This window comes from Antennarius striatus, chromosome 2 (genome assembly GCF_040054535.1).
Source record: "Antennarius striatus isolate MH-2024 chromosome 2, ASM4005453v1, whole genome shotgun sequence".
NCBI classification, from domain to species: Eukaryota; Metazoa; Chordata; class Actinopteri; order Lophiiformes; family Antennariidae; genus Antennarius; species Antennarius striatus.
Window position 1 is genome coordinate 18,977,986 of NC_090777.1, and position 21,454 is coordinate 18,999,439.

The window sequence follows — 21,454 nt, forward strand, 5'->3', positions numbered from 1 at the left end:
AGACACCACTGAGATCACAAGTCTCTCCCAGTGAATTGAATCCAGATTCATTTCATTTATTTTACCCTACAGATTTAAAATTTGAACAAAAAACCAAACACTAAAACAACCTGTGTTAAATGGTGGGGAGGCTAATTTATCTAGTCTATCTTCTTGTTTTGTTTTTTTCAGCTACTGTAAAAAAAGTTTCATCCTCCAGGGAAAACGTCATACTGCCAAAGTCTCTAGACTTCAGGCCTTTCTGGTTTAGAAGATGAGAAAATAAGGACAATATCAACCGGAGGGTATCAACTGTTCAATCCCTGCAGATATTATATTATCATGTTATAAAAATGGATGAATGTGATTCTACACAGAACGGGATGAAATAAACAGAATAGGAAGTTGTTTTGTTAATACTGTTCTCATTCCAAAGTCAGATCTCAGACTCCACCTGTTAAACTGATCATTGTTGGCCTCCCTCCAGCTGCTGGTTATGACAGCAGCCTTCCTCCCTCTTTGCTGCTGGGACTTGCTCTGGGCGTCTTCAGCAGAGACTGTGACACCTCCCTCCCTCCACTGGAAATTTAAATAGAGAGAAAAGCTCCAGAGTGGTCAGTTTTCTGTGTGGAGGAGAACACACACACACACACACACACACACATACACGCAAACACAGCGATGGAGGTTTTGTCTGTGATTGTCTTCGCCTGTTTGGCATGTGTTGGGTTTGCTGATATCCAGCGTGATAGGATACACTGGACCTACAAGGGTATGTTTATTATAATTATTATTATTAGTTGTTTAAGGCGTATAATGTTTAGTCTTAGAACTATCATCTGACATGTCTGAATTTGTTACACATTTGTTACAGATGTTGAGACGTGAAACTTGCGTGGCAGCTCATCTGACACGCAAGTTTCACGTCTCACTGACAATTCAGAAAAACAAAATACATGTTGCCCAAGTTTTTGTGTGTGTGTGTGTGTTATTGTGATGTAATGATTATTTGACATTGACTTGAGGAATTTTGAGTCCAGCTATCGTGGGTTGCACCCCACTGACCACACACCTCAGTTAACTATCCTCAACTTGAAAGTTATTTAAATATTAAATGTACACCAAATCCACTGGGAGTGAATACTGTTGAGCAACACACATTAGATCTACGATATCCACTTGCGCCACCCCCCGTGCGTTTCTAACCAAGACAGGTGACTTTCTTTTTATTCTGACAGGTAAAATAAGATTGGAATTTGGAATTGGAATATATATATATATATATATATATATATATATATATATATATATATATATATATATATATATATGACTGTTATTGAGTTTTATTTGATGCAGTCCTAGAATTCTTAGCCTTTCTTTATACAGAGGGAGCATTGGACCAGACCCAATGGGCAACCAAGTACCCGGCGTGTGGCGGTAAGAAGCAGTCCCCCATTGACATCAAGCGGCGCAACGTGAAGTACAACCCAGACATGTTAAAGCTGGCACTGAGCGGGTACGATGCCCAGGAGGGCAGTTTCCTCATGACCAACAACGGGCACACTGGTAAGAGAACATAGAACACTATTTTTGATGCTTTTGTTCCTAAAATATCATTAGAACTCTGGAAATTTCTGATCATTTTAAAAAGACATTTCTCTATTTAAAGTAAACTTTCTCAAGTTGTGCAATAGAGTCAGAACACAATTTGTTTATCCTGAGGTCGAGAGCAAACCTGTGAAATCTCACGAATGTGTATGTATTTATTTTTCAACCAGTTCAGATTACCTTGCCCCCTACTATGGCCATCACCATGGGCCTCCCAGCAACATACACAGCTGTCCAGATGCACCTGCACTGGGGCGGCTTAGACCTGGAGGCCAGCGGATCAGAGCACACCATAGATGGCATCCGCTACATGGCAGAGGTAGGAGCTAACAGCAGTCCACAAGCGGTGCACCAGTGAGAACGAACATTTAACACAGATTACAAACATTAGAGCAGGGAACCCGTGCAGGAGTAGGCATGCATGAGCATCAGAGAAGCACGAACTCTGCATTTATACGATACGTCGCCTCGTTTCATTCTCGTCCATTTGAGTCAGAACAACTATTACGTAAATTTAATAATAACTGAAACATGACATGTGAGTGGTAGGTAATCCTACAATAATATAACATAAAGGCAGAAGTGCCAGCAATGTTTGACTCAAAACTGTTCTCCATCCTCTTCCCTTGACAGAAGCCATCATTTCCTCTGGAATATTTAGCTGCTATGTCTCTGCTGCATGTGAACCGGCTTCATATTTATTTTTGACACCTGATGTGTTCTGTCTTTCAGCTCCATATCGTCCATTACAATTCTGACAAGTACAAGAGCTTCAGCGAAGCCGTGGATAAACCTGACGGGTTGGCAGTAATGGCCTTCATCTATGACGTATGTAACACACACTCTTGATATGTTTACTCCATGTTCTGCTTATTTCTCTGACCACCAGGTTGATCAACATCTACAGAGGTTGCAGCCACTATTTCTAATAAAGCCTACAATTGGAAATGTGCCATGAAAGCTTGTCTTTGGAGAAGTGACCAATATATTTTAATGTTTTTTATGTTGTTCATCATCCTTCTGTATTAAAAAGCTTTAATTAGATGATCTCATACTGATGGGTCCCTGAGAGTGGCAGAAAATGAATTGTCTGTTAGTTTAAAGGATAATTTAGTTTAGTTTATTGAGTTCATTCTTAATGAGGACCCTGTGCAAATACATTACTTTCAGGATGTTAATCAGCTAATCCCTATTTTCTACGGGTAGTCCTGCGGCAGGTGAACAAGAACATAAAAACTTAACAAACACTGAAACACATGACATAATCTGAACAAAATGTTCACTTATTACCAAAGGCATCATTCAAAAACATCATCAGAGTATATTGAGTGACTTCCTGGTTCAACTTTTCCCTTTTGTATTTGTGCACATTGATTTGTTTCAATCAGGAAGTAATATGGATTATAAATCATTAGTCCTCTCACTTTAAGATACAGCTGAAGACGTTTAGATGTTTGTCTGATGTGTCTGACCTATGATGGTATGAAAAAAGTAGAACATGGACACAAAACCCATAGAAATATGATAACTCATAAGAAAGAAAGAAATCTCCCTTATTTACTCCCCACAGTGGAAACCATTTGTCCCCTCCAGTTAGTTATTGTTAATCAATATCCATGGGTACTAATAATACAAAACATAAATAAATTGTTAGATCTGGAATGAGAATGGCTTTTGAAATTGACGTTCTACAATCTCTATTGTAGCTGCATTTGAAACAGAAATCTAGCAGAGAAGATGAGATGTTAGCAGCATTCTCAAATGTATTTATGTGATAAAGCATTCACCCAAAATTCCCTCAATTTAACACAAGAAACAAAGTGACACCACTCTGACAAAATGACAGTAATCATTGAAACAAAGTCAGAAAATAGAAGTAAAAGCTGAGTTTAACAATCAAATGAAATGTTCTTCTGAATTTTTAAGTTTTTGTTTTACTTTCAGGATGGACATTTTGAGAACACCTACTACAGTGATTTTATCAACAACCTGGACAAAATCAAGTATGTAGGTGAGTTACTGCCTGTAGATATTAGCTGCTCTTGACCTTGAGTGTTTGAGCGTAACGTGGCTTTAATGTGATTCTACAGGTCAGTCCATGAACATATCCAAGATCAACGTACGATCCATGCTCCCCGAGAACCTCAACAACTTCTTCAGGTATGAAGGCTCCCTCACCACGCCGCCTTGCTACGAGAGCATCATCTGGACTGTGTTTGATACGCCCATCACACTCTCACACAACCAGGTACAGCAGAAACAAACATCTTTATTACAAAGGTGTAATATCCCAGTCTTGCTGTGACCATTTTAAGGAGAAACAACTTATTTGAAATATTTGTAAGCTATGTTTCTACTCCTGAGTTCAGATCAGGAGGCTGGAGAGCACGCTGATGGACATAAACAACATCACCCTGAGCGCCGATTTCCGCATTGCTCAGCCTCTCAATGAACGTGTGGTGGAAGCATCGTTCCTCCCACGCCTTGGGAAAGGAAGTGTGTACAGTCATGCTCAATTGCGATGACCCAAAATAATAAATTAGCCAACAAAGCCTGATTTTAAAGCTCACCCTGTATTTTTCAGCATTTTGTCGTCAAGAAGAAATTGAATCTAAGCTCATGAAGATCGAGGGTCTGGTAACATCCATTGGAAAGAGTCTCATTTCAAGTGAGTCGCAATACTTGTGAAGATGGCTAGATGTAGTCAAGCATGTATAATAACTTGTGTTTCTCCCTCTCTTAATCTATTTGCTCAAGATGGACAGCGCGGTTCACAACCTACTGGTCAGTCCTTCCTGTTCATTCTGATTGAATTTGAGCTCTGATATGTGATTGGTGGTAGAATATTTCTGGTTTTGTAGCCTGATTAGAGTTGTTTCTGTTAACCTCAGAGGCCCGTGGTTTGTTTCCTCTGGTGCTCAACTTTCCGGAGAACCATTATCATAGTTACGCTGTGGCCAGTCCCCTCAAACCCTTGAACCTGAACGCCTTCACTGCCTGCCTGAATGTCCTGCTCCGGATGGAGGGGATCCACACCGTCATGTCCTACACTACAGACGACTGGGACAATGAGCTGATGATCTCCATCAGTGAAGACAGCGATTCCAAAGAGGTGGGACTCTGGATCGGCAATGAGTACCTCAACCTGCCACACAATTTCAACTCCAATGGCTGGACCAACTACTGCATCACCTGGTCTTCCAACACTGGCAAAGTAGGATTGTGGATCAATGGCATGGTTGGGGATCAGCGCTACCTGAGAAGCAGTTACACCATCAGTCCTGGTGGAATCTTCATCCTAGGGAAGGACCAGGATGGACTGCTGGGCATCTCAAACTCAGACGCCTTAGTGGGTAAGATCACTGACATCAACATGTGGGACTATGTCCTGAGCACGGCGGACATTCGGAACCAGATGATGTGTGGGAGGAACAGCACCATGGTGGGAAATGTGTTTGCCTGGGGAATCTCTGGACTCAGTCTGTTTGGAGGTGTGGAGCTGGACAATCAGTATAAATGCCCCTAAAGAGGCTCAGCGCCTCCGTTTGCATGCGCTTTAACCTGCTGCGAATTCACAATAATTGGAGAAACTAAAAATATGCATGACATTAAAGTACTTTCAGGGGCATTTTAGCCAATATTTAATGCAAGTTTAATGCATTTAATGGCTTCAGATATGAATTGTATTCATTTGTTGATCCATTAATAAAGGGTTTAAAGGGACTTTTGGTTTGTTTCATTGACACCTAACAGGATGCATATAATACATTCATGAAGCCTTGCAGCACAAAGATTTGACGGGACCAGCATTAGCCAAAAACAACCTACACAAAAAAGCTTTGTGTGAAAATCTGTTTTGAAACAAAAAAATGCAGGTTAAACCAAGACATTTCCAGTCGTTTACATTGCTCCCAAGAGTGAAGACTTCCTCTTCTCTGAATGGTCTCATTTTTCTTCAGAAGGTTGTGACCCTCACTAAATCCTCCAGGCTTCCTTTGCTGTCATTCGTTGGCAAGTCCCCCAGTTTGATCTCCACTTTGTTCCTCCTGGCAAACATCTGGCAGATCTCCAGGAAGGTCTTGCTCTTTGTCTCTGGGACCAGCAGCCATATGTAGATCAGTGTGAGGAGACAGATGAAAGAAAAGATGACAAAGCTGTAAGAGCCCAGACCACTCTGGAGGGAAGAGGGGAAAGAAAAAGTGTGTTACTTCATTAAACAAACAAACAAACAAACAAACAAACAGACAAATAAATAAATAAATAAATAAATAAAGCTTGTTTATCAGAGATATTAACAATCACACATGTAATGCGAATCTTGACCCTGAATGCTTGAGAGGAAGTAAACACGAGCATAGTGTTTCTATCTGACTAAGTGAAACCTTCTCTCAAAAGAGACTAATGCCTCTTGTGCTGGAAAAACCAGAATGTGTCCACTGAAGAGAATTAAAGATGCCCCCACATTGGTTTAAACATATAAGAATTATTTTTAAGAAATTATTCTGGAGGTTGAAGAGGTGTCAATAACATAATCTATTTTTCAAGTATTTGTAAGATGATGTTAAATCCATTGATCCACTTCTGTTTATCCAAAACCAAACCCAATCAAAAACTGTTATAAAAAAATTAAAATGTCTTGGAAAATATAAATAATTTAGTTTATAAGGGGTGAGGGGATAGCACAGTGGAGCAGTGGGTTCAAATCACTGTGTGATGTTTGCATGTTCCCATGTGTCTGTGTGGGGTCTCTCCTGGTTGAATTTAATGTGTTTGGACGTTCGTCTTTCATGTGGAGCTGCGATGAACTGGCATATTACTTAGGGTGGGCTGAGTTTGAATTTCCTATAGAATATATAACTTGGTTTTTTCTTGATGAAGACAGGAAATGAGGTTTTCTCTTCTGTACAAGGGACAGAAGCAGCTGACCTACACTAATTCACATGTAATATGTGGTTAGTTTAGTTTATACTAGGGCTGTCACTTTAACGCGTTAATTAGATGAATTAGTTACGCTGCAAATTAAGACGCTATAAAAATGAACGCAATTAATCGCGAGCGGCAAGTCAATGCGCGTCAAAAGCAGAGTGACTGACAACAGAGATGGACGCCACACAGGAGAGCGAGGCAAGCCCACTCGGACCTTTGGGCGGAAACCTTATTTCTAAAAAGAACAAAGACGGGACTATCAACAAAAACGCAGTGTTTCTGCGCTATAGACGCCTCCGTCAGTCTGCCCCAGGGCAGCTGTGGCTACACACGTAGCTTACCATCACCAAGTATGAATGAGGAGTGAATGAATAATGGATCCGATGTAAAGCGTCTTTGATTGTCCAGAAAAGCGCTATATAAATCTAATCCATTATTATTATTATTATTATTATTATTATTATTATTATTATTATTATTATTATTATTATTATTATTATTATTATTATTATTTGTACCTTTTGTAAAAGAGAATTTTCATATCACCGAAGCAGCTCCAGCCTAACCTATCATTTAAATGCAAAACATGTCAAGGACACAGTTGAACGTTAACTTACCCTTTTAAAGGGAAAGCCTGTTGGCATCTTGCTATTTAGTTGCCTTATTTAGAGGCATGTTATACTATTCATTTTGAATTGCTGTATTGAGTCAGCTTTAGTATTCATTTTGTTTGAGAGTCTGCTTATGTGCCTATTTGAGACTGAGTCTTATTTTATTTCTGGATTTTATTTATTCGTATTGCGTTTTTGATAAATGCACCTGGTCTAATTGGTTTGCTGATGTGCGTGGCCTTTTTTCTTTTGAATTTCATTTATAAAGCACAGTTAACCAATAAAAGTGTGGATTTCAAATCTTCTCTTCTTGGTGTATTCTATTGATTAGTCATACACTACAATATTGTAATGTCCTAGAATTCAAATTCTTTATTTGGGGCCTTTAGCAGGTATGAGATTAAAATAAGATTAATTAGATTAATTAATTACAAATCCTGTAATTAATTAGATTAATTTTTTTAATCGCCTGACAGTACTAGTTTATACACAACTTTATACAAACCTGAGCTTAAACCTCCACCATGGTCAAACATTCCCCTTTATTTAGACAAAACATTACTTTTTACTACTACTTCCTCAAACTTTTACCATTATTTTACATTATATTTCCTAATATGTTAATATTATAAATGATAGATTGTATTTCTTATTTTAATGCAGTACTTTTATGTTGTGAGGTTAATGCTTGGCTAAAATTCTAAATATTTGCAGCTCAACACTGGTCTGGAATTCAAAGTCTTTCCCTCATTTAAAAGTGTAGACACTGAAATGCAATAATTGTAAATATAAAAGTATAACTTATCATATTGCAGTCAGGAAGTGACTTGGTTTAATTTTCTGTTTACATTTTTTTTAAAAACATCCGTAAATATATTTCCAAATACTGAACTTTCATCCCCTCGTTGTGTTGAGTTCTTCAAGTTGTGCAACCGACCTCTAAAAAGGGGAAGATGAGGCCGACGGTGAAGTTGGAGAGCCAGTGGACGGAACCCGCCACCATGAAGGCCGACGGCCTGGCGGACTGCCTAAACATCTCAGTGGTCACCACATAAGGAATGGGACCTAGAGGGGTCCCACAGATGAGGTCATTCACAACCAAAACACTAGAGACACATCATCAGTCCTCAGGGGTCACAGACATTCAAAGGTCCCAAAACATCTATAATTACATGTCTGATCTCATCCAAACAACACTTTGGCTAATGGAGCAGGCTGTTGTAATCAGATCGTGTGTAAATAACCACTGGTGGGGTCGACTCACTGGGTCCAATAGCATGTCCTGTGACGTAAATGATGACACTGGCGATGCTGATGTAGGGCATCCATGTTATGTTCTCCTGTCAACAAAAACAGCATCTGATTTTGTCACGAATACATGTGCACTGGAAAAAATAAAAACATTACTGTTGACTTTGTTTCCTTTTTTAAAAGGATATTTACATTATTAACCCAATTTAAACTCACCAGCTATCATACAATATAATGCCCCTTGGCGGACCGTGGGAAGAAACCCGGGAAGAATACAGATCCGAAATGCTCTGCCTCCAGAATAAATTGGCTGGCTAAATAAAGGCATACACTTTTATCTTAAAAATAAAAGGTGGCTTCGCCTCTTCATGAAGTCCTACTTAAACATTTAACACCCATTTTTGGACACATACTCCAGTCTTCCAGCACATTCCAGGAAAATTTTCCAAGAATTTTATTTGTTATCAACCATTATAATCCAAAAGATCAATCACGTGATTTATAGTAATAATAGTAATAATAATAATAATAATAATAATAATAATAATAATAATAATAATAATAATAATAATAGTAATAATAATAATAATAATAATAATAATAATAATAATAATAATAATTAACAAACACATGCAGGGGGCCCCTATTACCCATCATACAAACTTCACATCCTTCTGCCATGAGGTCAGAATGCCAGGAACATCCAGCCCCTTACGGCCAGACAGTACAACTGTTTCTACAAACAACCGTTCTCAAGTCATTCATCAGCTCTCCTGCGTATTTTCAGTATTATAAATAACAGCTTGTTTATTAGTCGATGCTGTTGTCAGGCCTCAGTGTTTTCCACTCAGAACACACAGAGTCAGTTCAGCCACTTGAGAGGCGTGTGGGAGTTTGATATATGTTGTTGTAAATATGGTTCCTTCACATCCTCTTAAGCGCCATAGTTATCACTCAGATGTTTTAAAGTGGCAGAGGACTTACTTTGCTTTGAACTGGCTGTAAAGCGTATCAGTGCAGCCAATAAAGAACCAAATGGATGCTCCCATCCTGGAGGATTTCCTGTGGCTCTTTCCAAAAGTTACTCAGCTTTTTATCCATAAGATGTGAAAAAACTCAAATGACTATAAAACTTCTTTATTTATTTAATCAGTTTCTCTGACAACTAAGGTCACTATGTGAATTAGTATATTAACTGATGTCATGAGAAACATTTTATTTCCAGTGTTAGTCTTAATCGGTGTTAAAACGATGCTGCTCCTTCTAGCTGCAGACAAACTGTTTAAGTCTTTCTGTTGGGGCTGCTGGTGAGGGAGCAGCAGCTCTTCAGTATGGAGCTCGCCAAAGTACAAATTACAACTGGGAATTGCTGATTTTTCTGGACGTTCCCTCTTGATACTTAATAGCACAGAGGTTTACTTTAAATGTAGTGAGACTAGATTCCAATGGAGGAATATTACGGTGTGTGCAGTTTAATCCTCATGGACCAGCTCTGCAAATATGCAAGCACCTGTATGACGAGACACTGGAATCCCTCCTGTCATCACCATCCGACCCTAACGTGAACACAGCATTAAGTTCCTTTATAACATTTTGTACCAACCCTGTCATAACATGTGTCCACCCTCAACCTGCTCTGCAGCTGGCCTGGTTGTATTTTCACTTGCTTTCTTAAACACTGTTGCCTGTTAGTGTGCTTACTTTCACGTGTTTGATGGTGGCTCTGATGGCTAAATAAGCGTAACTAGGTAAACTTTGTTGATCCCAGTTCCTTCAGTGAGTCATACATTTGAGCCCACACCCTGTGATACTAAGTTATTACACATCATAATGAAGATGAAAATACCAGACCAAACAAACTTTACGGATCTTTATGCAACATGGGAAAGATTTCTGTCACCTTTGTTGCCCCAGGTGGCAGCATAAATCTGAGACTGATGTCTAAAAACATGAATAACCTGAAGAAGAACTGATTATTTAACTAGGTCCCACTACATAAGGAAGAAAAAGAGTTGTTCGGTGTGGACAGAGTCTTTAAAGTTGTCTGGGGGTTAAGATCCAAGCTGGACGACTCAGTCTAACAGTGAACTGGGACAATCATCCTGAGCACACAGCACTCAGCACTAGAAGAAGGAACCTTTAATGGTTTTCTCTGCTTGTTTGTATCAACTCTTCACCATCTTCAAAATCTGCTGGAGGTCTTCCCAGATTTAAAACTCGATCTTCATCCTGTGGGACTTCGCTTGACTGTAAACATTTATTTTTGGGTCCTGTTTGCAACGAACCTTTGCAGAGACTTTGAAGATAATTTATCTACATATTAGTTTGTGTGCTTTTGTACTTGTCTACTCTGCAAATATTAAAGAGTGAAATGTTTTCTACTGACGGATCAGTCACCTGACCAGAACAGGGTTTGACAAGACTGATGGTAAATCCCCTACAACTGTATCTGTAGGCTAAATCTATAGTAACATGTATAGTAATCTGGAGTTTCATGTAATTTTAAGAATAGTGGAAGTCAGGACGATGTAGAATTTAAATAAATGATTCGTATTTCAAAATGACATCGGACTAGTGAAATGTCTTGGCCTGGCTGTGACCCACTGGAGGGCAGCAGAGCAACTTATACAGGATGAGGCTTTCACTGACCTGGAGGGTTAAAGCGACAGTGAGCATCCCACAGGCTCCACAGCAAAGCCCAAAACCAAGGAGGAGGAGAAGCCTTCGTCCCGAGGCCTCCACGATGAAGACCTAAAACAAAGAACAACAGTTCCTGCTCAGAACCCTTGTGTCCTGCTCCTCTTCTCCACAGAAGGACTTCTACCGGCCTTTCTTCACCTACAGCAGCTAAGGTCATGATGACATTCACTGCACCGGTTCCCACGGTCACATACTGAATGTCCGTCTCTCTGACTCCTGCATTAGCATATATGCTATCAGCATAATAGTAGATCTGAGGAGGGAAAAACGTTGGAGAATGGAGTAAAAACTGAAGGTGGAAGATGCAACAAAGTTTTAGTTAACAGCAATGAATGAAACCAAAGAAATGAAAACGGATGTCGTTTTTTGTCCGGGTGTTTTTCCACTGAAATTCAGTGTTGTGAAATGGATCTGGTGTTACATCTGAAATAGAGTCATAGGGACGAAGACAAGGAACAGTGAGATGATGGTCCTGGCGCACCGCATTGATTCCTGAAAGCTGCTGGCCCATGTTCATGATGACGATGGAGACCAGCTGCCAGCGGAGGGAGCGCTGGGACAGCAGACTGAGCACCGACAGGCGACCTTCGGCCTTCTCTGACTGGTCCTCCAGATGCATCTCCAATAGCTCTTCATCCACATCATCCCAACCGCGCAGACGCTGCAGCCCTAACGGGGGCAGATCATCCAGCATACCATCACACACAGTTTCTAGATTCCCTCAAACAGCTCTTGGGTAGTTTAGGATTTCTTACCTCTCTTTGCAGTCTTCTCATCTCCTCTCTGGATGAGCATGTATCTGGGGCTCTCTGGGAATAAGGGCAGAAGCAGGAGTTCTATCGCAGCAGGGATACCAGTCAAACCCAGCATGAGGGGCCAACCTGAACTCAGGAGGAACACACACGCTTCTCTTTACCAACCGAATGAAATCAAGCCTTAAAACCTAAATAACCAGAATGTGATTGATGCAGGATTTACCTGTACTGGTGCCCAGTATGCTTCTGATACCGAGCACTTGTGCGCTGAGGATGCCAATGGTGATGAAGAGTTGTGGCATGATGCCCGTGGCCCCCCTCAGGTTCTTGGGAGCGATTTCTCCCAGGTACATGGGCACCACATTGGATGAAAGACCTGCATTCAAGGAAAGTTATTTCTAAAAGAAAATTCTCCCTCATCACCATCTGTCTTTACACGTGACCAGTCCCAACACGTCTGACCTGCACAGATGCCCACGATAAACCTCGCCACAATGATGATCTCGTAGGATTTGACAGTCTCACTGACTCCCATCATCACTGCAGGGACGATGGAGAAAATGTTGTTGAAGAGGAGGGTGCCCTTCCTGTTGGACATCCAAGACATCCAATAATACATGATCAGTTGTGTTTTTAGGTGGGAAATTTCCTTTGAGGACTTCTTGGACAAATAAAAATATTAATAAGATGGTGACATTGAACTTTTAGGAGTTTAATTGTATTTTAGTGAGGTGCATCTGATCTCAGATGGATGTCAACATGTCACATTACCTTCCTAGTGTGTTGACCAAAGGAGCTACGATCAGAGAGCCAAAGAAGCCCCCTAGTGGGTACATGGATACAGACAGAGACCACAGCAGCGTTAGGAAGCTGTCTGTTATTGGTGTGTCATAACGCTCCAGGTATGTGGTGTTATAGAACTGCTGCATGAACTGGAGAGAGGAGAACGACGCTGAGAGAAACACCTTATCATCATAAAAGCTGCTGCAGCCTCTGATTTATGATGTGCTTCAGTAAATATTTCATTTTCCTGCTTTCATTACCGGCGATGGAGAGTTGATCACAGCTACATTATACCCGTATTGGAATGATGAGCCAAATGTAGATATGAGAGTTGCCAATGCCAGGACTGAAGTCAGTCTCTGTTGGGGGGGGGGGGGCAGCATGTGAAAACTCTGCTTTAGAAAACATTCATTTATCTCTGCTCACAATGCTCACACTATTTGCATACTGTCACCAAAGACTCAAACAAATGTCAGTGTAATAATGACTCTCACTCACCCCTTTCCTCTCCACCGGCTGTCCACAATCTTCATTCTCTGTCATGGCTGTGTTTGGACTCTAACAATAACGGCTCACTTTGTTATTCCTGAGCTGCTGGATTCTTTCTGCCCTTTGGACACGATATCAGAGAGCATAGTGGGGTTTACAGCTCGCTCACTTAACATTTTCATACTGCTGACTGCGCTCTCGGCTTTAGGGCGGCTTATATGCAATGAATTTAATGTATTAAATGTTTCATTAGAATGAAACCTGATACCTGATGCTGTTAATGCACTGGAACCCTAAATTAGTTATATTTATAGGTCTGTCTTTCAGGAGTTGGCTCATATTATCACATGAGTGTCTTTTTATGAGTGTCTCTTTTCTTTCTGATCCTCCAGTTTACGGATTTTGGTGGACATTATTATAAAATGTCACATGTTAAAGACAGTAACATTCATTAGAAGTCATTTTGTGCAAATTCAAATGTGTGCTTCTTACTCAGTTTCCTTGCAGTCTGCCAACTGTCCTGGGCTGTTTGATATTAATGCTGGAATATATTTGTTTTAGGGTTTCCCCTCTATGCAAAATCAAACCTTTATATTTATGTTTGTGAGCAGATCATGCAGATGACAGAGGGGAATAATTAGAAGTGAGAGAAATGTGTTTGCTTTGAGCAAAAAATCACAAAATGGAATGGTAGACAGTGGAGTGTACGTCTACGCCTGGGTTCAACAGCGCTATTCCATTCTCTGAAGCTGCACCAGATCTATTCTGGCCGATCCACATGAGAATCTGTTCATTTGTATAATCCTGTGTAATCCTGTTAATAAACCAACAAATGAACAGACATGGGTGGAAACATGAAATTCTTGGCAGAAGTAATGATGTAGAAAACCACCACGAGGAGCATGAGTAATTAAAAGTTTTTACAAGCGAGGCCACTTTCAAAGTTTCATAGTGTTAATGAGTCTAGACTGATATTTTCAAATGATAACTCAGACTTAAACATAGATCCACTTTCAACATAAAGTAATTATCTGGCAAAATGTTTCATTGAAGTCTTAAAATGTTCCTTAATGCATTTAAGTGAATATCTCTCATTCTTTGCTTGGTTGCCACTTCCTGCATCAGTTCCTCCCATAGCTGGGACTAAATCAATATTTCCTATTGCTTTCATATTTTCTTGGGTGCATGTAAATTTCAGTCTGTCCCTTCTAAGTAAAGTGTCATGTTACAGCTCTTACCTTTGGCCCATTAATCACCGTGTAGGGCAGCGCGGCCCTTTGCTCTAGTAATGTAATGAATTACTTTAAACGCTTAACACTTAATTTATTAAAGCGAGCAGAAGTCTATTGTTTAAATGCTCAATGGGTTCCAGTTACCTCTGTGCTAAAACCCAGAATTCACAGTGTATTAATGTCAAGGAAATCAGTAATAATGTAATATCTTTGTGCCTCAAGGACAAAAAAAAAAGTTGCCTGGACGTTTTGATGTCATCAGCATAAACCCTTCCTCTATTTTCACCAGATATAGTATCCAGAACCCTGTCAGTGTGGTGACAAACCTGAGAGAATGAGCTTTGCACTGTGTCCCATTAATTTAGTCCACAGCTAAACTTAGATCCTATGGAAAATCTAACAAAAAAACAAAACAGAACAGGGTTTATGTTTTTAATGCTTTTGGTATAAACACTACTTTTCATTCCCTGTAAATAAAGCATGAGAGCTAAATGCCCTCACAGGACGTAGTCAGAAGTCTGGCTGAAGTTTAAGCCTTATTGCATGAATTTATCTCAGCACAACCTACCGACAGAGACGTATCACCACAAGAGGATACTTTATGAAGGGTTGTCAGTGTGGTGGGACTTCTCCATAAATCAAATAAGTGTTAGTGTGGTTCATCGTGACCGTGGCAGGCTCATAGGCTCACTGGGGTTTAATGGAGATGAATACATTGACCTGAGCAGTAGCCTTGTGTTCATAAGCCTGGTCGATCACATGATCAGCGGACCGGTGTTTCTCTGTTGGTCTTCACTGGTCTGGGTTCTACTGGCAGCTCAGTCTGGCTCCACAGGAGTCAAAGGAGAAGTGAGGCTCTGGTTGCACAAAGGAAGGACGTCATGTGATGACATGTCACACATCCTGACCACAGGGGCTGTAATAATGTGAAGTTTAGTAGGGGAATTAAACAAAGCATCTTTTATTTTAATGTAACTCATGAGAACATACATGTACATAAACAAATTTCACACCAACAGAAAACAAATCATTTAACGCTAAATCTATTTTATAACATACTAAAATAATCACTCATTAAAATCAAAATACATTTTATTTCTTACTTTAAAGATGGCTGTTTCATGAGCTAAGGTTATTTGGGGTTAATAATAGTTACAATAGATTCTAAAGGTGATTGAATTGATTCAACAAAATATAACAAACAGTTCTGCAGAAGATTATGGTGCCAGACTAGAAATGAGAAGAGCCCATAAATGTTTTGATTATTTTTTCCCCTCATCTGACCATATCTACTATTTTCTGTAACACCAACAACAAAAATAAAAAGTTCAAATCAATTAAACCAACCTTAATCATTGAGTAAACATCAATATTTTTCAACCTAACCCACCCAGGCATCAAATGAGGGTAATTTATCCATAAATACAATATTTAAAAGTGAAGTAAGTTCAATATTCACAGTATCTGATAAATAAAACTTTTAAATTTAGTGTAAAAATGTGCAAAAGGAAACCAGAAATACAAACCAAGAAAAATATTGAATGAACATGTTGTGCACATGAATGAAGCTTTTCAATCTGTAACAGTTAATAGTTCACACAGGAAGCATTATTCCATCATGCAGGTGCAGGCATGTGGACTTGCCCATGACACAGATGTGCATGTACCTGCAGAACCTCCAATCTCTGCAGGTACGTCCTGCAATGAGGCGTTTTGGGAAGTGGAGACCTCCATCACGTTCTGCTTTCACCTTGGCCTGGTATCATCTGTCGCTCTGGACTGGAATGGCGTCGTCTCTTCCCGTCTGCATGGCAGCGTCCTGATGCGGCAGCAGCCTGGGCTGGGCGTTGTGGGAGCGCCACGTCTCTGATGGACACCTGGAGCAGCAGCATAGCGCGGCCCAGAGGCGCAAGCGGAGCGGTCGAGTGAGAAACACAAACATCACGCAGTTGGCTGCTCCCTGCAGGGTGTTGCCAATTCCCTGTTGGGATGGAACAAAAGTGTTTCAAGTGATTGTGGCAGAAATAAAATATTATTTTGGACAGAAAAACGAAAAAGTAATTTTTAATCTTATTAACAGATATGATGATAATAATGTTCACTAGTGGACATGAAATATGTTTAGGATGATGCAGCATTAGGCAGGAGGAGGGACTTGCAGATTTCTTAGACATCCACTGGACGTTTGGAACTTACATGCAGAGTGACCAGCACCGGATTCTGCCTGGCTGTAGAGCCGGCCAGCAGCAGAATGAAGCGCACTGTGCTCCAAATGCGCAGGACAATGAAGATAATGGGAATGAGGGTGAGCTTCACATCAGCCATGGAGGAAAAGGAGTGTGGTTGAGGCCTGTTGGCCAAAATGGGACGATACTCAGACAGAGCTGCATGCTGTGATTTCAAAACATGGAACAGAGACGAAAATAAAAATGACTAGACATCCAATAGGAAGGGCAAAGCTCCCTGAGGCAGTTCAGTTTTCCCCGTTATGTCATCGCACCTAAAAGCAACAGTCCCATGACAGTTTGACACAATGATTCATTGACTATTACAACACCCCCCCAGCAGTACGTGCTGTTTCCTTACGATCTAGCAGAGAATCTCATGAAGATGCACAAAAATAGAGACCTAGTGGAACTAAAATAGTTCTCTGACCTTGACTGCGTTCAGACTATAGACAAATCAGATTCCAATCAGATTCCATACCCGATTTTTAGGGCTGACTGTCCACACTGTTTTTAGCAAGTGTCCCAATGGGATCTTGCTCTATTCAGACTGGGACAAATTATTGGCCAATCTGACAGCTTGCTGTAGCGACAACGTTAGAGAGAAGGCGTCATCTACACTCTGCAACGCGCATTGGCTCTTCCATCACGTAGAGTGATGTCATGGGCAGTCAAAACCAATCGGTGTGTTTGGAGCTGTTCAGACTGAGATGCATCTGTCCAAATGGGATATGAAACTACCTCCCAAATGTGGTTTCAATCAGTTTTGCAAAATCGGTTTTTATGTGTTCAGACTACAAAACAGTGATCCGCTTTCAATCTGGATGGGCTAGAAATCGGATTTTGGGTACCAATCAGAACACACCCCTAGAGTAATTCTTGGATACGAATCAGACTGTGTGCTAGATCGTATGGAAATCCTGGCATATATTTTTTTGTCGCCATTACACATGGAGCAAAAGTCTTGTCAGTGTCCCTATCCCACTATAGAAAAGAGTCCCTCAAAAAAATATGGATCTTCAAGATCCAGATCAACACCAAAGGGTTTCTTTCTCCCTCTATAAAGTCTCATAATAATCTGACTATTCATTTCTGTGCAATCCTGCTGATGGATGCATAAATAAAGCAACATTGGCAAAAGCATTATCTCCTCAGCAAAGGGAAAAATTAGAATGAGGTTCATCATCAAACATAACCGATCATCAGCGGATCAACAGGCAGATCAGAGAACAAAATATTTTCCTGAACAACTGATCCTGAATGTTGTGGATGTGATGACCATGTTATAGTTTGTGCTATCTCAGTGCTTTGTTTAAATATGTTCAAGCATTTTTAAAGGTTTAAAAGTTACCATAATCAGAAAATCTTAAAATACACGACCAAGCCCAAACCAGAGGTGTGCCAAGAGCCAGAATGTGCTCAGCGCTCACCGCCATGTGGATGTGCCTCCTGATCAGGATGTAGAGGATGGGCAGCATCAGGTAAGCCATGAACTCCCATATCTTGCCGGTTAGCAGCATCCACAAGACCCGATCCGAAGCATGAATCCTGACCCAGCACCAGCCAACCGACACCTCCGAGGCATCGTAGCCAATCTTGTTCAGGGCCACGGCTGCTATGGTGATGGCCAGAGGAACGCCCCAACTAGAGCACAGGACAGAGGGTCAGAGTATTAACAACCACTTCCTCAGATCAACTTCATAGGTTCAAACATCTGCAATGAGTTTATAGATGTTTGTCGGTTCAACACCCAATGCACCGATGAGTGACACTACGTGGTTGATGGTCTTATGGTCACAGCTCATTTGTGTTGCATAGTTTTTGCAGAGTCATATCATTTGTGTTGCTGTAGTTGTAAATCATTAAACCACTAAGGGATTTAAGAAGCACAGCAACATATGGCCAACCCTGAGAAACGGCTCATTGCTGGAGGTTTTGTCATGAGCCACATGTGTGTGTTGTGTATTCAAGCTTTGATTAATGGTCCTGGTTTTGTGATTATTTTCAGTGGAAATAAAATGTGTGTCCAAAAGAAAATTAACTACACAAAGCTGTGAATTCGACTCTTCTGCACTTCTTGAGCCTGAAAATATGGGACAGGAAGGAGAAGATTCTGATTCACAGCATGATGGTCTAAGATATAACAGAGGACGTCTGCTAAAGCTTCTGGCATCCTCAGAATGAATTAATTCTCTCTGTCACCACACTTAGAAGACGTTGAGCCAGTCTGTTTATTTCCCTTCAAACAAATAAATTGGAGGCAAGATGTAAAACAATTTTTGTTTACGAGCTTCCAACAATTGACATTGAATTATTTTATCTAGCTATATATTTTTTTATTATCAAGTAGAGGAAAAATAAGATGGATGGGAAATTACAGAATGCTCAACAAACAAAAAACACTGAATTCACAGTGAACACTATTTGCTGGAATCTTTGAGATCTGGGCTTAAGTAATGGACTCCAACAGTGACTGACAGATCAGCTTTTCTGGGTGAACCTCAAGACCTTTTTTAAAAAAAAAAAATTTAGGCCAGACATGTTGGTTTTCCTCACTTTATCACCACTTAACCTGTTTTCCATGATGGAATGAGTCAGATATTGCCATACACAAGTGCATGTGCTTCATAACTATGGGCCTTACTGTGTGCAAAGCAATGTGCATCAGACTGAAGAGTTAATTTACCACTGTTAAAGTACATCTGAAAAAAGGGTACATTTTCAAAACTAAACAAGGCAGTGAGAAACTGCAACATCCTGCAACTCACCCTGACCTACTTTTAGGGTAGGTCAGGGTACCCTGAAAGTAGTACCTGGCTAGTGCATAGACTAGTGCATATGGAGAAGGCCAGTGTGAGTAAGGCCATAGATCAAAGCTAGTGCATAGGTAGATCAAAGCACCAACTTTGATCTATGGTCTTACTCACACTGGCCTTCTCCCTCGTCTTTCTATCCTATCTGGTTCCTGAGTGTACAAAAGTTTAAATTTGACCTTGATCTAGTTTTTGTCAAGGTCATCATCTCATTTTCATCCCCTTTGCTGCCCAAGTAACGTGCTTTTTCCCCCCATCTTTCTATCTGCAATGGTTGTGAAGATATTTGGTGGACAAACTAACTGACGAACGCTGACAACACATCACCACTTTGAAGCGGGATTTAATAAATAATACACTTTACATTCACATAATATCTCAAAGGTACGTCTACAATTTATGGGGAATGTCTCCTGAAAGCTTTATGGGAAATTATTCACAGCTTTTGAGTTTGACAAAAATCTAACTCCCAAAATGACATGTTCAACTTCAACAAAAAGATTTTTGAAAAATTTGAAAGTTGCTAAATAGCAATAGGCACCATTTAAGTCCTTAACTATTACCTGCAGAAGGTTTCATTGAAAAAATAAATTTTTGTCCCCATTCATTTTTAACAATTTTACAGGTGGCTCCTTTACCACCCGGAAGCTTTCAGACTAGTTCTAGGTCAATTGACTGTCTATTAAATTAATTGTTTCAAATTAATTGAATGAAAAACTTTTGAGGGCTCATCTCAAAATTTAATAGCTTAAAAAAAACCCTCACTTAGCCAATTTAAAATGTATTACATTTTAATTTTTAATGTGAGACCAGTAACATAGAAATTATGTACACCTTGATTATTATGATAATTTATTCACAGATATAAATTGCATGTTCAATTGCATATGCAAGTACATGTATATACTGTAGTTCCCAGTCGTTGTGAATACATTAGTGAAATACATTAAATTACATAAAATTAAATTACTAAAATATTAAATTAAATTACATTTAATTATTGAATTAAATGAAATGTTTTGTTCAAATTTGTCTGTCTGGAAGTTACGGAACTTGGCGCTGGGCCAAAATGTTTCAAAAAACTTTTTCTAATAATATTTCGTGATGTTTTTGCAACATTACAAAGTGTTTGGTAACGTTTTGCTTCTTGAACATACCCCACTTGACTTCTGCGTCTGCGGTTAGCAAAGCGGTTACCGGTGCGTCAGAGCGAGACTCACCTGATGAGGTGGAACCCCAGCAGCAGGCTGTCCGCCAGCCTCTGGCTGGACCTCACGATGAACACGTAGAGGTAAACCGCGATGGCCACCGTCCAGAAGAACGAGCTGGTGTTGGCGAACGTGGAAATGGCCCCTTGAACGACACAATCCAGCGAGTCTGCGTGGAAAACCCTCCACACTCCGAAGGCGTAGGAGCCGGCGGACAGCCAGTCGGACACGGACAGGTAGACCAGCAGCCTCCGCGGGACGGTCCGCAGGTCCGTCCAGGCGATGTAGGTGAGGATGATGAGCGAGGAGCCCACGAAGGAGAGCCCGCAGGAGCACAACACGACCACCTGCTCGGAGAAGTACACCACCGTGTGATTGTCGCTCGCCATGTCAAGTGTGTGAGGTGTGTGTGTGTTGGTGTCCCCGCTCCGTCTGCCTGCATTTAACCCACGCGGAGTCACGTGACTCACACTGAGGGACTCGAACCCCCTCCGGTCCGGGGTGAGCCCTCCCCGCCTCCTCTCTGCTCGGTGCACCGACTGGAGCCCAAAGCAGAAGTTGGTCATTTGGTAATGAGTGGACTCAGAGTTCTCTGTTTGTCTTTAATGACATTTACTGACATCATGTCAGTCAAGACAAACATCATCATGGAATCCAGTTAGTGTCCACTAAACCCTTCTGAAGCACAGGAGTCGTTAAGTCAGGTCCTGTCCAGCTAGAGTTTAAACTCATTAATTAAGTCAAATCAAATAAACTTTATTTATTTTTTTAGACCATTTTTCATACAAAATGCAACACAAAGTGCTTTACTGAATTAAAAACAATGAACAATTTAAAAAATGAAAACAATAAAGATAAGCCGTCTCTTCCA

General features: G+C 40.5%; 3 protein-coding genes across 12 annotated transcripts; 1 reads left to right on the plus strand and 2 right to left on the minus strand.

The window, feature by feature from the left end:
• Positions 1-588: 588 nt before the first annotated feature.
• ca6 (carbonic anhydrase VI) lies at positions 589-5,306 on the plus strand. Its single transcript, XM_068333655.1, has 10 exons — positions 589-751; positions 1,369-1,548; positions 1,761-1,909; positions 2,323-2,418; positions 3,535-3,601; positions 3,681-3,838; positions 3,960-4,086; positions 4,175-4,258; positions 4,348-4,374; positions 4,482-5,306. The coding sequence occupies exons 1-10, from the start codon at positions 661-663 to the stop codon at positions 5,114-5,116; spliced, it is 1,614 nt and encodes a 537-aa protein (XP_068189756.1). The 5' UTR covers positions 589-660; the 3' UTR covers positions 5,117-5,306.
• A 189-nt stretch (positions 5,307-5,495) lies between these two features.
• slc2a5 (solute carrier family 2 member 5) lies at positions 5,496-15,028 on the minus strand. 8 transcript variants are annotated; one of them, XM_068333669.1, is made up of 13 exons: positions 14,664-14,772; positions 13,115-13,226; positions 12,877-12,975; positions 12,605-12,765; positions 12,296-12,420; positions 12,057-12,209; positions 11,834-11,959; positions 11,560-11,747; positions 11,221-11,331; positions 11,028-11,129; positions 8,392-8,467; positions 8,065-8,192; positions 5,496-5,764 (listed from the first exon to the last, which is right to left on the minus strand). In XM_068333669.1, the coding sequence occupies exons 2-13, from the start codon at positions 13,157-13,159 to the stop codon at positions 5,546-5,548; spliced, it is 1,533 nt and encodes a 510-aa protein (XP_068189770.1). In that variant the 5' UTR covers positions 13,160-13,226; positions 14,664-14,772; the 3' UTR covers positions 5,496-5,545. The 8 variants fall into 8 exon arrangements, with proteins under 8 accessions (XP_068189770.1, XP_068189776.1, XP_068189801.1 ...); XM_068333675.1 differs by lacking the exons at positions 12,605-12,765; positions 12,877-12,975; XM_068333700.1 differs by lacking the exons at positions 12,605-12,765; positions 12,877-12,975; positions 13,115-13,226; positions 14,664-14,772 and adding an exon at positions 14,906-15,028.
• A 41-nt stretch (positions 15,029-15,069) lies between these two features.
• Positions 15,070-21,224, minus strand: gpr157 (G protein-coupled receptor 157). Of its 3 annotated transcripts, none has more exons than XR_011038034.1 (5): positions 20,596-21,224; positions 17,993-18,206; positions 16,534-16,728; positions 16,005-16,318; positions 15,070-15,194 (listed from the first exon to the last, which is right to left on the minus strand). XR_011038034.1 is itself a non-coding variant. In XM_068333730.1 (4 exons), exons 1-4 carry the CDS (start codon positions 21,147-21,149, stop codon positions 16,100-16,102), a joined length of 1,182 nt encoding a protein of 393 aa, XP_068189831.1. In that variant the 5' UTR covers positions 21,150-21,223; the 3' UTR covers positions 15,274-16,099. The 3 variants fall into 3 exon arrangements, 1 of the variants encoding a protein (XP_068189831.1); XR_011038033.1 differs by having other exon boundaries at positions 15,120-15,253; XM_068333730.1 differs by lacking the exon at positions 15,070-15,194 and having other exon boundaries at positions 15,274-16,318; positions 20,596-21,223.
• Positions 21,225-21,454: the final 230 nt, after the last annotated feature.

What these genes read in the sequence shown, in the direction of transcription:
- gpr157 (XM_068333730.1), bottom strand. Translation starts at nt 21,149, where the DNA reads ATGACCAACTTCTGCTTTGGGCTCCAGTCGGTGCACCGAGCAGAGAGG. An exon ending in CTGGGGTTCCACCTCATCAG is followed by an intron (nt 18,207 to 20,595) that starts GTGAGTCTCGCT and finishes CCTGTGCTCTAG; the next exon opens with TTGGGGCGTTCCTCTGGCCA. An exon ending in CGGTGCTGGTCACTCTGCAT is followed by an intron (nt 16,319 to 16,533) that starts GTAAGTTCCAAA and finishes CCATCCCAACAG; the next exon opens with GGAATTGGCAACACCCTGCA.
- ca6 (XM_068333655.1), top strand. Translation starts at nt 661, where the DNA reads ATGGAGGTTTTGTCTGTGATTGTCTTCGCCTGTTTGGCATGTGTTGGG. An exon ending in GGACAAAATCAAGTATGTAG is followed by an intron (nt 3,602 to 3,680) that starts GTGAGTTACTGC and finishes GTGATTCTACAG; the next exon opens with GTCAGTCCATGAACATATCC. An exon ending in TGGAAAGAGTCTCATTTCAA is followed by an intron (nt 4,259 to 4,347) that starts GTGAGTCGCAAT and finishes TATTTGCTCAAG; the next exon opens with ATGGACAGCGCGGTTCACAA.
- slc2a5 (XM_068333669.1), bottom strand. Translation starts at nt 13,159, where the DNA reads ATGACAGAGAATGAAGATTGTGGACAGCCGGTGGAGAGGAAAGGG. An exon ending in AGCCGGTGGAGAGGAAAGGG is followed by an intron (nt 12,976 to 13,114) that starts GTGAGTGAGAGT and finishes CCCCCCCAACAG; the next exon opens with AGACTGACTTCAGTCCTGGC. An exon ending in TGAGAAGACTGCAAAGAGAG is followed by an intron (nt 11,748 to 11,833) that starts GTAAGAAATCCT and finishes TGCCCCCGTTAG; the next exon opens with GGCTGCAGCGTCTGCGCGGT.